The sequence below is a fragment of the Cyprinodon variegatus genome, unplaced genomic scaffold (genome assembly GCF_000732505.1).
Source record: "Cyprinodon variegatus isolate N-32 unplaced genomic scaffold, C_variegatus-1.0 Scaffold500, whole genome shotgun sequence".
Taxonomy (NCBI): Eukaryota; Metazoa; Chordata; class Actinopteri; order Cyprinodontiformes; family Cyprinodontidae; genus Cyprinodon; species Cyprinodon variegatus.
The window spans coordinates 272949-287990 of NW_015150953.1; the positions used below are offsets into that span (position 1 = coordinate 272949).

The 15042-nt window shown below is 38.7% G+C and overlaps 1 protein-coding gene across 1 annotated transcript in view; it reads right to left on the reverse strand.

Moving 5' to 3' along the window:
* unc13b (unc-13 homolog B (C. elegans)) overlaps positions 1 to 15042 on the reverse strand; it is a 148154-nt gene that overhangs the window by 121675 nt on the left and 11437 nt on the right. The window contains exon 2 of the mRNA XM_015390447.1: positions 369 to 398. Coding sequence (XP_015245933.1) covers positions 369 to 398 — 30 coding nt within the window. The remainder of the gene's footprint in view (positions 1 to 368; positions 399 to 15042) is intronic.

Here is a 15042-nt window from a genome sequence, read left to right on the forward strand (position 1 = left end):
CAATCAAACTTGCTTGCGAACCTTCCATCATAATAATCCCGCCCCCTTGATAATCGACCAATCCAGTTCACTTTATTCACTCGTTTAAAGTCGTGCCCCACTCGGGAGAATTTGGAAATGCAACCGTTGGAACAGCCGCTTCCCTACGACTTACGACTTAAGTTACTCTGTTGATTCCAGTTACACATAAGCACACTTTCCCATGAAAAAGAGCCTCCATCATTTTACAAAGTGAAGCTTAAGCTATTTCACTTTTATAGACAAAGAAATTAAAATCTGCAGGCCTGCAGTGTGAACGCAGTCTTAGAGGATGGAGGAAGGGTGAGCTATATGTTTTATTAAAGTAACAAAATGAGAGACTTCCTTACCTGGTGGACCTTGAAGCTTGGCTTTTTTCACTAGAAAAACAAAACAAAAAACAGAAAGAGATCATTAGACCACAGTTTTATGTGTATATTTATTTTACTTAAAAAAAATATTTAAAAAGATGAATGGCTTTGAACTCATGACTCAACATATTGCTTCTGTTTAGCCCCCATTGAAGCCCATCTATATGATGCATCTCTAGTGTAAACACTAAGGATTGAATTTCCTTTTCTTAAGTCTCATTGAAATCTGCCTTTTTTTTTTATACACCGAATTTTAAACACGGAATTTTTATCTGGTGAAAATTCAACTGTAAAAAACTTGACTGGAAGTGCGTTGACCGTTTGATGAACTCAGGCTAAAGCAATCTACATTCTATGCAGTCGGGCAGCTTCTAGCTAATGATATGAGCTCATTTGGTCAGAAAAAAAAGAAAGTTTGCCACAAGCCGCTTCTTCCGGATCAAACCAAGAGCCTTGACAGACAGGGGTGCTGCACTAGCTGTGATCGGCTCAGTTATTTCACCCAGTCCGATTAGATGTAAAACTAATGGCTGTCTATTAGTGGCTACCTGACGTTTTGTATCTATTTAACAAGAAAAACTCATCAGCTTCATTCAACCGGGAACAAAGCTATGCCCAACTGTTCTGTCACGTGACTAAATGAGCTCATTTCATTGGCTAGAAGCTGCTAGACTGCATCGAGTGTCGATAGCTTTGACTTGAGTTCAGCAACAGGTCAACACATTTACAGTTAAATTGTTGCAAGTGAATTTTTTGCTGGAAAATTTTTTGCAGGTACATTTTTACAAGTTCAGTGTACGGAATTCAATGTGTAAAAAAATTCAGTGTTTAAAATTCGGTATTCAAAAAAAGGCAGATTCCAGTGAGACTGTTTTTCTTCCATACACCACTAGTTTCAGGATGGAAGTCACCATGGGCGCAGGTTTGCATAGGGACCATAGGGACATTAGCCTCGTGAGACCATCCTGATCTCGCGAGCTTTCAAGGTTTCACTCGCAGATCAGTCTGGAGACTCTCCAAACGAACGTCCAATCAGCGTTGGCTTTGAAGCGCGACAGTTCAGTCTAAAGAACATGGCGGCTTCAGCCGATGAAACTAGCGTTAGCGTGGCTATCGAGTTTTATCAGAATGACAGAGTATTTCTTCACTGAAAGAAGAGCAAAACACTGCTCTGGAGGCTTTTCTCAGAGGAAAAGATGTTTTTGCTCTTCTCCCGACTGGTTTCGGCAAGAGTTTGATCTATCAATTGGCTCCTCTTCGTCGTCGCTCTGTTAGTACGTCATATGCTTCGTTGATCTGATTGGTTTATTTGGCCCGTCTATCACCAACATAGGCCAATCAGCTAACCAGTATTTTCGCCCCTTCCCAAAATTACTTCAACGGAAGGTTTCCAGATGGATATGCGGAGCAAATCCAGCAAATCCATCTGGCGGAGTCAGGTTATAGGGACATCTCCCTACCAAAATCTTGGCCCGACCTACTTGTCCCTACCAATAAACATGTTTATAGTTTACAATAAAGTGCTGTTGCAACAGTCGCGTCTTTTCTCACAACTTGTATATTGAAGTTAATATTTTAAATGCTCAGTGTCAGTTCCTCTTATAGTTCCTGCACCTACGTTAATACAGTAAATCAAACATATTTAGACTATATTTGGTTAAAAGACACGCATTTACCTTCCGTCTTAGTCACTGGTAAGTTCAAATGTAACCCTTTTCAAAGTGTTTAGTTGTCCCAATTTTACATTATTCCAAGCCGCTGATGCTTCAAACATTGATAAACAGCATCTTGTGTGTGTAGTGCTTATAAAATATGTGTAAATGTAAGGAAAAAAAGCTGTTTTCTCTTTAAAAGAAATGTGCCTCGATGCTCACGTCAAGCATAAAAAAAATAGGAGCATGCATAATGCGTAGGACCAATGACATCAGACCAATTCAACTTAAGACCAATAGTGTCGCTACCAAAGCTGAGATCAAACCTACGCCCTTGGAAGGGACTCCATTTATTTCTACCAAGTCTCAGGGCTTCTCCTTCCAAGACAGATTCTGTTTTTCCTGCACATATGACAACAGAGACCGAGATGTTTAAGACCTTTCCACTATAGAACCCGTTTTCAAATTGTGTCATTGCCATAGAAAAAGCTTCCTATTGTGGTAGAATAGAACAGCAGATAAACTTTTCTAAAAATGCTGTCGTGTGCTCAGGGTTTAAATGAACTATTGGCTCTAATGTGGTTTTTTAACGGAAGAAATTCCTCCAAATGCAAAATTTCCTCCACCTATCAAAGCATCGAAAGAACCAAAGCTACAGAAAGCCCACACTCTTATCTTCAGGTAACACGGAGTACATGTCAGACTAAATAATACTACTTCAGCAATAGTTTTAAGGTGTTTCTTTATTGTTTGTCTCGTACCATGTCTTTCGGTTGTGCTGTTCTTTTTGCATCTTGTTGCAGGTGATGAAGCAGACTGAAAATGTTTTATCATTGTCTCCCTGGGGTTGACGTTAAGGATTTTTACCACTTGCCCGACTTTCACATTTCATTTGACCAGAAACAATTTTTACTTGCCCAGTATAATGTTTGATAAATATAGTTCCTAATATTCATTTTTGTATATATATCATATTTTTTGTAATTCAGTATTTTTTAAGTTTCCAGGTTCCTGGTGTGTATATGCATGTGATAATGAACTCAAGCCTACATTACTGTGTTAACATGCTTTTCAATCCGTCCTGCACATTCTTTTCAAACTAAACTTTGCTTTAAACTGTTGTGTGCTTGGAAAAATATACATTTTAATGTTAAAAATCTAAAAAAAACTTAAGATAAATCACAAGACAGAGGTCAATGTCACAAATAAATAACTTTTATTTTAGAGTCACGGTATGTTTATACCAGATAATACTATTAATATAATGTGACTTTTCTAGAGAATCATTATACATAGTAATTTTATACAGGGTTTCCACAGTCTTACATCATTTCAGGATTAGTTTTCCCTGACAAAATAAATGCAGCAACAAGACAATAATAATAACATAACAGGTCACCAATTTAACATGTTTAGCTCTATAACATTTAAATGCACCTCTCCAATGTCTAAGAGAAAAAATTTAATGAAATTTTTTTTATGTATGACCTGAATCACTGTACAGAAGACTGACATATGATAGCGCTTTCTAGCTTGTTTGACGTTTTGGTAACTACATCAAAATTACCAATAGGTGGACAAAAATCACGCCATCTGGCGGAAAAATCACGCAACTTTTTCAAATCACGCGAGAATGTGTACAAAGCAACAAAAATGGCGCCAACAACGCTTCTGGGTTGTTTTCATCGAATGTCGGTGATTTTAGAGTAATTTTGAGTGATAAATAATTTTTTTTTTTGCGATCATTGCACTTGCCCGGCGGGCAAATGCAATGAAATTTGTACTCTCCCGACAATTAAAACTACTTGCCCCGGGAGATCGGGCGATGGTTAAAATCTCCTCTTTCTTTCATCTTTTCTCTTTTTTTTCTTCTTCTGTTTTTCCTCTTCTGTTCTATTTACATTTCAGTGTCCATATAATCCTTAAAACTCCCTGCATAATTATAATAAAGCAATTTATATGCATGAAACAGGTGGAGCAATATGGCAATTGGCGTACTGCTCCACTTGTGTAAGTAAAATCTGTTGGGCTCTTTTTGGCATCAAGACAATTATTCTTATTGCCACATTGCCAGACAGGACACTGTAAAAAAAAAACAACAAAAAAAAACCTAATGGATAATTGATTACATTTATATTCATTTTGTTTTCAATTTGTGACTTTTGGTCATTAAGTAGAGTTTATAACTAATTCTTCAGAGAGATGATGGACGGCTTGGTTTAACGATGATCCAGATGGGGCTGATCGGACTGATATCTCAGCACATTTTTTCCACAATTTTTAAATCCAAGAACAGTATTCTAGCAAAAATAAAAAAAAGCTTCTTCAGATCTCATCTTCTAAAAGCAAAAAAGCCCTTTGGTGACCATCACTGTGCTGTGATCCGTCACAAAGTAAAAGTGGGGAATAAAAATGGGGCAAATCAGCTGAACGTGGACTTATTAGCCGTCATGTTGGGATTAGTTACCAGTCGTTCAGAAAGAAACTGTACAGACGCATTTAGCCTTCCTGGATTTTATTTTCAGAGAATCAAACAGGAAATAAATGAATAAAAGTCAGTTTCACTGACAGAGACAATCACTTCCATATTTCACTGAATCAGTCAATATGCAGGAACTGTTTTCATTCCTTTGGGAATAAAAACAGAGGGAGCTTCATGTCTGCTACCTTGAAACTACATCTGAGGTTCCTTCTGCTGCAGCAGTTCTACATGATGCCCAACAAGGAAGCAGCGTTTGAGATGTTGCTTTAGAACAGACTTCTTCAACAGGGGGTCCGCAACCCCAAGGGTACACTGGCGCCACAGGGCCCTCTGACCACCATCAGTAGACAATGCAGGTGAAGTGTCTTGCCCAAGGACACAACGACACTAAAAGTCGGAGCCAGGGCTTGAACCCCCAATCCTTCATTTTCAGGGCAAACTCCTACACCCAACGCCACTGTCGCCCTAATTAGGGGATCCAAGCTCGATCTGGCCATCAGTTTGGGGGTCATTGGCCTGGAAAACGTTGAAGACGCCTGCCTTAGAAGACATCCACAGGTGTAACTTCTCTGAACTCAGAACTGAAGTGGGATTTAGATGCTTATGAAAGTGTGACATTTTTATTCAATTCAAATTTTTATTTTAAGCCCCTGTCATCTTGCCAATTTAGCCAGTGTATGCATGAAGTCCCAGAATCTCCTAAAACGCTGGCATACGCTAAACTTTCTACGTATTTTTTTAATTTTGGGCGTATACATAGAATATTCATAACGTGTCCAAAACTTAAGTCCAACGTGTCGTTTGGCTTCTTTTGTTACCCTGCAATGCCCCATACCTGTCTATGTCTCTGAAAGGGGGGTTGTTAAAGAAAATTGTTGGCCTGGCTGAATAGGCAAGGTCTTGTGTTCCCCTGTAAAGGAGTTTGGGTTGCAATTATAGCAGGAAGGGATTAACTCAACTGCTGCATTGTAGGTTTTTGAAAGTTGAAACGTTGAAAGCACGTTGAAAAGTATTGATCATCCATGGTCACGAGATGAGCAGATACACTCCTGATCAAAATCTTAAGACCAGTCAAAAAATTGCAAGAATTTGCATTTTGCATTATTGGATCTAAAGAAGGTTCTAAGTAGAGCTGTTAAAAGAAGAAATCAGCGTAAGAGACAAAAACTTTTGAGCGGGGAATTAATTGAAAGCTGCATTTACACTCAAGCATGATTTTTTTCAGCTGATCAAAAGTTTAAGACCATAGCTAAAAAAAAAAACGGAAAACCTCTGAAAACAGAAATCAAAGTGTCAAAAAAAGGACTCAGTAATGAGTAGCTCCACCATTCTTGTTGATGGCTTTAAACAATCGTTTAGGCATGCTTGATGCCAGTGTTTCCAGGAGGCTAGTGGGAACGGAAGTGTTGAAGATGGCTTCACGAAGGGCATCCACTGTCTGGAACTGATGTCCATTTTTGTAAACTTCCCTTGCCATCCATCCCCAAATGTTCTCAGTTGGGTTTAGATCCGGGGAACATGCAGGATGGTCCAAAAGATGGAGGTTAGTCTCTTGGTGTTATTCTTTTGGAAGAACTCCTTTGTCAGGTGGGCATTGCGAACTGCAGCATTGTCCTGTTGAAAAACCCAATCATTACCACACAGACGAGGGCCCTCAGTCATGAGGGATGCCCGTTGCAACATCTCCACATAGCCGGCTGCTGTTTGATGCCCCTGCACAACCTGAAGCTCCATTGTTCCATTGAAGGAAAACGCACCCCAAATCATGATGGCGCCCCCACTACAGTGCCGTGTAGAAAACATCTCAGGTGGGATCTCCTTGTCATGCCAGTAATGTTGGAAGCCATCAGGACCATCAAGGTTAAATTTTTTCTCATCAGAGAAGACAACTTTCTTCCACCTTTCAATGTCCCATGTTTGGTGCACCCTTGCAAAGTCCAAACGGGCAAATTTGTGGCATTGAAGAAGACGTGGCCTTTGAAGACGTTTTTCTTTTCTGAAGCACCTCTCTCGCAGATGCCGTCTGATGGTTATTGGGCTGCAGTCAGCACCAGTAATGGCCTTAATTTGGAGGATCGTCCTGTGTCTTGACGGACAATTTTTTTGGGTCTATCACTTGATTTTTTTGTTCCATAACCCTCAGAATCATTTAAAAAATGCAAAATGACTGTCTTACTGCGTCCAACCTCAGCAGCGATCGCACGTTGTGAGAGGCCTTGCTTGTGTAGCTCAACAATCCTACCATGTTCAAAGTCACTGAGCTTTTTTGCTTTTGCCATCAGGAGGTCTTGACAGTGCAAAGACTTGACAGAAATGGCATGGACATGGAATCCAGATTTTTGCACAGCTTTTGGCTTTTAAAGACTAAGGTCTTAAACTTTTGATCAGCTGAAAAAGTAATGTTTGAGTCTACATGCAGTTTTCAGAAAATTCCCCGCTCAAATGTTCTTGTCTCTTGCACTGATTTTTTTCCTTTAANATCTGGCCATCAGTTTGGGGGTCATTGGCCTGGAAAACGTTGAAGACGCCTGCCTTAGAAGACATCCACAGGTGTAACTTCTCTGAACTCAGAACTGAAGTGGGATTTAGATGCTTATGAAAGTGTGACATTTTTATTCAATTCAAATTTTTATTTTAAGCCCCTGTCATCTTGCCAATTTAGCCAGTGTATGCATGAAGTCCCAGAATCTCCTAAAACGCTGGCATACGCTAAACTTTCTACGTATTTTTTTAATTTTGGGCGTATACATAGAATATTCATAACGTGTCCAAAACTTAAGTCCAACGTGTCGTTTGGCTTCTTTTGTTACCCTGCAATGCCCCATACCTGTCTATGTCTCTGAAAGGGGGGTTGTTAAAGAAAATTGTTGGCCTGGCTGAATAGGCAAGGTCTTGTGTTCCCCTGTAAAGGAGTTTGGGTTGCAATTATAGCAGGAAGGGATTAACTCAACTGCTGCATTGTAGGTTTTTGAAAGTTGAAACGTTGAAAGCACGTTGAAAAGTATTGATCATCCATGGTCACGAGATGAGCAGATACACTCCTGATCAAAATCTTAAGACCAGTCAAAAAATTGCAAGAATTTGCATTTTGCATTATTGGATCTAAAGAAGGTTCTAAGTAGAGCTGTTAAAAGAAGAAATCAGCGTAAGAGACAAAAACTTTTGAGCGGGGAATTAATTGAAAGCTGCATTTACACTCAAGCATGATTTTTTTCAGCTGATCAAAAGTTTAAGACCATAGCTAAAAAAAAAAACGGAAAACCTCTGAAAACAGAAATCAAAGTGTCAAAAAAAGGACTCAGTAATGAGTAGCTCCACCATTCTTGTTGATGGCTTTAAACAATCGTTTAGGCATGCTTGATGCCAGTGTTTCCAGGAGGCTAGTGGGAACGGAAGTGTTGAAGATGGCTTCACGAAGGGCATCCACTGTCTGGAACTGATGTCCATTTTTGTAAACTTCCCTTGCCATCCATCCCCAAATGTTCTCAGTTGGGTTTAGATCCGGGGAACATGCAGGATGGTCCAAAAGATGGAGGTTAGTCTCTTGGTGTTATTCTTTTGGAAGAACTCCTTTGTCAGGTGGGCATTGCGAACTGCAGCATTGTCCTGTTGAAAAACCCAATCATTACCACACAGACGAGGGCCCTCAGTCATGAGGGATGCCCGTTGCAACATCTCCACATAGCCGGCTGCTGTTTGATGCCCCTGCACAACCTGAAGCTCCATTGTTCCATTGAAGGAAAACGCACCCCAAATCATGATGGCGCCCCCACTACAGTGCCGTGTAGAAAACATCTCAGGTGGGATCTCCTTGTCATGCCAGTAATGTTGGAAGCCATCAGGACCATCAAGGTTAAATTTTTTCTCATCAGAGAAGACAACTTTCTTCCGCCTTTCAATGTCCCATGTTTGGTGCACCCTTGCAAAGTCCAAACGGGCAAATTTGTGGCATTGAAGAAGACGTGGCCTTTGAAGACGTTTTTCTTTTCTGAAGCACCTCTCTCGCAGATGCCGTCTGATGGTTATTGGGCTGCAGTCAGCACCAGTAATGGCCTTAATTTGGAGGATCGTCCTGTGTCTTGACGGACAATTTTTTTGGGTCTATCACTTGATTTTTTTGTTCCATAACCCTCAGAATCATTTAAAAAATGCAAAATGACTGTCTTACTGCGTCCAACCTCAGCAGCGATCGCACGTTGTGAGAGGCCTTGCTTGTGTAGCTCAACAATCCTACCATGTTCAAAGTCACTGAGCTTTTTTGCTTTTGCCATCAGGAGGTCTTGACAGTGCAAAGACTTGACAGAAATGGCATGGACATGGAATCCAGATTTTTGCACAGCTTTTGGCTTTTAAAGACTAAGGTCTTAAACTTTTGATCAGCTGAAAAAGTAATGTTTGAGTCTACATGCAGTTTTCAGAAAATTCCCCGCTCAAATGTTCTTGTCTCTTGCACTGATTTTTTTCCTTTAACATTGTGAAGCTCTACTTTGAACCTTCTTAAGATCCAATAGTGCAAAATGCAAATTCTTGCAATTTTTTGACTGGTCTTAAGATTTTGATCAGGAGTATACCCCAGAATGCTTTGAAAGAGCTCTCCTCACAAAGCATCATGGGATTTGTTTTGGGGGTGACAAGACAGAACAAAGATAGAACAGGCACCGTGCGGGGAGGTGGAGTCACATGACGAACGGGGAGCGAAAAGTAGCGGTAATATCTCTGAATGGTCAGTTAACCAAGTTCACAATTAAGTCCACTATATAGTCCCCTCTCTATTTGGGATTGAGGGGTTAGGGATTAGGAAGGACCTTAGGACACAGCCGTTGTTTTAATGCATCCCCAATATAACATTCAGTTGGTTGTTTTAGTCTTCTTCTCATTAAAAAATGGTTGACTTTCAGGCACATAACTGCCACCAACTAGATGATTAAAATGTCAAACATCTGCACATTCGTTTTTATTGACAGTTATTTTACCACAGAGTGAAGCCCCTCCACAGACAGACCAACTGCTTTTGCCAAAATGGCAGCACTTGAATATTTAAGAGCCTTAAAAAGGTAGTTTATTGGAGAACAAAATGGCAGCTTTGAATAGCATTAATGCTTCCAAAAGGGGCAGAAAACACCTGATTGCTTTTGCATGTTTGCTGGGTAATACAACCATAAATATCAAAAAAATGTGTTGGTGCTTGGAATTAAGGTCATCTGCTCCTAACTTCAGCAACTTCAATCATGCATCATAAGCAGAGACAGCTGCATCACAATACAACACATCTGCTAAACAAAAAATAGGCAACAGTGGAAGAAGATTCAACATTTTTTTCACATGACTTTGTTTATTTTTAATCAGACCTGCCATCTTTCCCCACTGCTGCATCCATACAATACCATTTATGGGATTGTGAAGAGCTTTGGGGATTAATGGTGATTGCTGGGGCAGGGAGAGCTAAACCTCTGAAGGCCGACATGCCAGATGGGCATGGAAGGATCATAGCCACACGGATGATGCTTTCATATTTTCATCCTCTGCCATCTTTTTAAAAAAAAGGCACAGGGAGGCAGAGTTCAGACTTTTCTCTCAGGCTGCCTCAGGTAAGAAAAATTATCCAGACTAAAAGACTAAAAACTGTAATAATCTCAGTGATTATCAGCAGAATAACCGGTAAAAATCAGAAAACAGCAAAAGGGGGAAGATAAAAACTTCCTTGATGCTTTTCCTGACTGCACAAGTGGAAACGCTGAGAAATCAGTGACTTTCCTTCTTTCCACTGAAGTAGCTAAGCTGGCACAGAGACCACATGTTCTAATTAGCTGTGCTTCACTGACTGCAATAAACCAGAGGCCCTTTATGATGGAAACCGATCGTTATCAATATGCACCCAAAGCAACTATTAATCCACTAACGTAAAGCTTTATTTACATTTCATTGTTTCTGCAACATATTCTCCTCCGATTTCTCCCAAATGATTCGTTGCATCATTTAAATAATCAATAATCTGAGAGAAGAAAACACAAAGTTACGTTAAGTCATCGCAGTTATTTTGTTTTTATTATAGCTCTGCCGTTTCCTCCCCCTCCGTAGATTAACATGTCAGTTTGTTAATAATTACCAGAACTAGCCTCCTACAGGGAAGTATAGTTTATTTAAGGAACTTTTAAAGAATAAAAACATCAGGAAGAGCTGAACAGAAAAACCCAGACTGTCTCTAAAGGAAACAGTTTGGTAAAAATGCAGATGACGGTTTAGCCAAAGAGTAAAAATTTACTCTAAATCAAAAGTATAAGAAAAGAGTTAAATATTTGCAGTCCATTTATTTCATTATCTAAATCACTTCTTTTATCTCAGTTGGAAAAAATCAGGATACAGGTTTGGCAAACTCAAAAGCAAAACTTGAATGGTACACAAGTTTGATGCCTTACATTTTTGAGTTCTAAAAACTTTACTTTAAAATGAAAATAACTATTAAATGTCCAAAAAGGAAAAAATAAAACAAACAACATTTAATCAGACAGAATGACGCTGTGTGCAAAGGCTGAAACCAAAATGAGTTAAAAGCTAAACAATTATTCTCCAATAAAAGTATCGACTGCATGTATAAAGTGCCGATAAAAACAAACGGCAAACAATAAATTAATTATTAAACATAAAGTTTACTTTTAAATCAAAATCAAAACATCTGAGAATCACAGTAAGTAAAAATGTTGGAAACAACTTTCTTCAAACTTTTGTTTTGATGTTTCCATACTACCAAATAAAACTAAAAGTCAAGAATGTTTCAAACTAGGAAATTAATCTAATATGCATTTAAACTTCCCTCAAATCTTCCTGTTTGGCTGTGACTCCATCCTGGAGAGAAATATCAGCTGTGCTGCTGCCATCAACNTATAACATTCAGTTGGTTGTTTTAGTCTTCTTCTCATTAAAAGATGGTTGACTTTCAGGCACATAACTGCCACCAACTAGATGATTAAAATGTCAAACATCTGCACATTCGTTTTTATTGACAGTTATTTTACCACAGAGTGAAGCCCCTCCACAGACAGACCAACTGCTTTTGCCAAAATGGCAGCACTTGAATATTTAAGAGCCTTAAAAAGGTAGTTTATTGGAGAACAAAATGGCAGCTTTGAATAGCATTAATGCTTCCAAAAGGGGCAGAAAACACCTGATTGCTTTTGCATGTTTGCTGGGTAATACAACCATAAATATCAAAAAAATGTGTTGGTGCTTGGAATTAAGGTCATCTGCTCCTAACTTCAGCAACTTCAATCATGCATCATAAGCAGAGACAGCTGCATCACAATACAACACATCTGCTAAACAAAAAATAGGCAACAGTGGAAGAAGATTCAACATTTTTTTCACATGACTTTGTTTATTTTTAATCAGACCTGCCATCTTTCCCCACTGCTGCATCCATACAATACCATTTATGGGATTGTGAAGAGCTTTGGGGATTAATGGTGATTGCTGGGGCAGGGAGAGCTAAACCTCTGAAGGCCGACATGCCAGATGGGCATGGAAGGATCATAGCCACACGGATGATGCTTTCATATTTTCATCCTCTGCCATCTTTTTAAAAAAAAGGCACAGGGAGGCAGAGTTCAGACTTTTCTCTCAGGCTGCCTCAGGTAAGAAAAATTATCCAGACTAAAAGACTAAAAACTGTAATAATCTCAGTGATTATCAGCAGAATAACCGGTAAAAATCAGAAAACAGCAAAAGGGGGAAGATAAAAACTTCCTTGATGCTTTTCCTGACTGCACAAGTGGAAACGCTGAGAAATCAGTGACTTTCCTTCTTTCCACTGAAGTAGCTAAGCTGGCACAGAGACCACATGTTCTAATTAGCTGTGCTTCACTGACTGCAATAAACCAGAGGCCCTTTATGATGGAAACCGATCGTTATCAATATGCACCCAAAGCAACTATTAATCCACTAACGTAAAGCTTTATTTACATTTCATTGTTTCTGCAACATATTCTCCTCCGATTTCTCCCAAATGATTCGTTGCATCATTTAAATAATCAATAATCTGAGAGAAGAAAACACAAAGTTACGTTAAGTCATCGCAGTTATTTTGTTTTTATTATAGCTCTGCCGTTTCCTCCCCCTCCGTAGATTAACATGTCAGTTTGTTAATAATTACCAGAACTAGCCTCCTACAGGGAAGTATAGTTTATTTAAGGAACTTTTAAAGAATAAAAACATCAGGAAGAGCTGAACAGAAAAACCCAGACTGTCTCTAAAGGAAACAGTTTGGTAAAAATGCAGATGACGGTTTAGCCAAAGAGTAAAAATTTACTCTAAATCAAAAGTATAAGAAAAGAGTTAAATATTTGCAGTCCATTTATTTCATTATCTAAATCACTTCTTTTATCTCAGTTGGAAAAAATCAGGATACAGGTTTGGCAAACTCAAAAGCAAAACTTGAATGGTACACAAGTTTGATGCCTTACATTTTTGAGTTCTAAAAACTTTACTTTAAAATGAAAATAACTATTAAATGTCCAAAAAGGAAAAAATAAAACAAACAACATTTAATCAGACAGAATGACGCTGTGTGCAAAGGCTGAAACCAAAATGAGTTAAAAGCTAAACAATTATTCTCCAATAAAAGTATCGACTGCATGTATAAAGTGCCGATAAAAACAAACGGCAAACAATAAATTAATTATTAAACATAAAGTTTACTTTTAAATCAAAATCAAAACATCTGAGAATCACAGTAAGTAAAAATGTTGGAAACAACTTTCTTCAAACTTTTGTTTTGATGTTTCCATACTACCAAATAAAACTAAAAGTCAAGAATGTTTCAAACTAGGAAATTAATCTAATATGCATTTAAACTTCCCTCAAATCTTCCTGTTTGGCTGTGACTCCATCCTGGAGAGAAATATCAGCTGTGCTGCTGCCATCAACGCCTTTGTTTCTAGATGTTGGACATTGGCCTGTTTTTCCAGTGTAGTCCTGTTTCTCTCACTGTGACTGCCTGGATGTTTTCTCTTCATCCTCTGACATGGGAGCTGGCTCGTAGCTCATCTGCCTGGCTGTGTGTTTCCTGGATGGGGCCGCCTTTTACAGCTGCTTTTTGTATCTCTGCTTCTGTCTCCTTGAAACCCAGTGGGCCTCAGCAGATGGCCGCTCACACTGAGCCTGGTTCTGCTGGAGGTTTCTTCCTGTTAAAAGGGAGTTTATCTACTTCAATCAAAGTTAATGATGTTGTTACTCATGTGAATGTGACTTCATTGACAGACTATTTCCAAATGGCCAGAGCTGCAACGCCATGCGGGTTGCCAAGGTTGCTGTTACAACTAATGCGGTCTACTCAATATGTCTTAGTCAGTTAAATAACATGCTGCTGTCGTTTTATACATCTCTGATGTTGCTGCTATTTTCAGATATCCATTACTGTAAAAATGTCCATAGCTGGATATTGGTTATTTATTCATCAGGTGCACAGTTTTATATCATTAAAACACTTTATAGTACAGTATTTTATTTGTTTATTTTTCAAATTCTTCATTATTATCTTATTTTCATACACTTTTCTCACATTTGTTTGACCATTTTTGATATAATCTTTTTGCTGATGTAAACACCAGAATTTCCCCAATGAGGGACAATGAAGGGATTTTCTATTTCTATTCTATTCTATCTTATTCTATATTTAGGAACAGGAATGACTAAGACATATAGGCAAAGTGGTCTTCTTAATGTCTAAATTATGTCAATTTTAAAAACTCTGAAGCGTTTCAGGTTCATAAGCTTGTTAAAAATCAATAATGGGATAAAGTCTCTCCTGTTCATTTCTATAACCCTAAAAACTAATGCTTTAGCTCTTAGACATCATGAATTATAAATTATGTCTCTGTGGAGAATAAATTGAGTTGGACCAAAGTGAAATATTAGATGAAAATTACTACAAAATCAGGTTAATTGTCTGAATATTAATAAGCCTACTAACTGTGTTTTAAAGCACTTTTACTTCCTTTTTTGCACATCTATGTAGAAAAGCACTATGAAAACGTGAACCCTTCAGACCAACTACCGTCAGCACGTATTTACCTGGTAAATAGGTATTTACCAGGTAAATATATGCAGTCCCGCTACAGCAGCAGACAGAGAGCAACCTCTGAAGGCAGGGGTGAAGTGTCCCTTTCATAATGGCAGCTCTGTCAGGCCGAAACAGCCGACAGTTGGTAATTTTATTCTACCCAATAAAACACAGCATTTTTGTACCAGTGCAGAGCCACAGATTGAGATAGATAGATAAAGAGATAGATAGATAAAGAGATAGATAGATAAAGAATGAAAGCAGTACAAATGGTTGTGGAATACAATTTATGGTAGCTTTGCCCCCATTATTTGTTAAATGAGGAAGTTATGTCCCCTAAAAAGGCTGTTGCGCCTCAGGACTTCCCCACCGGTTCTTTTACTGGGAGCAAGTTACTTACTACTCTTAAAGCTACAGTGTGTAATAATTACAGGGATATACAGTCAGAAATGTAATATATTATAC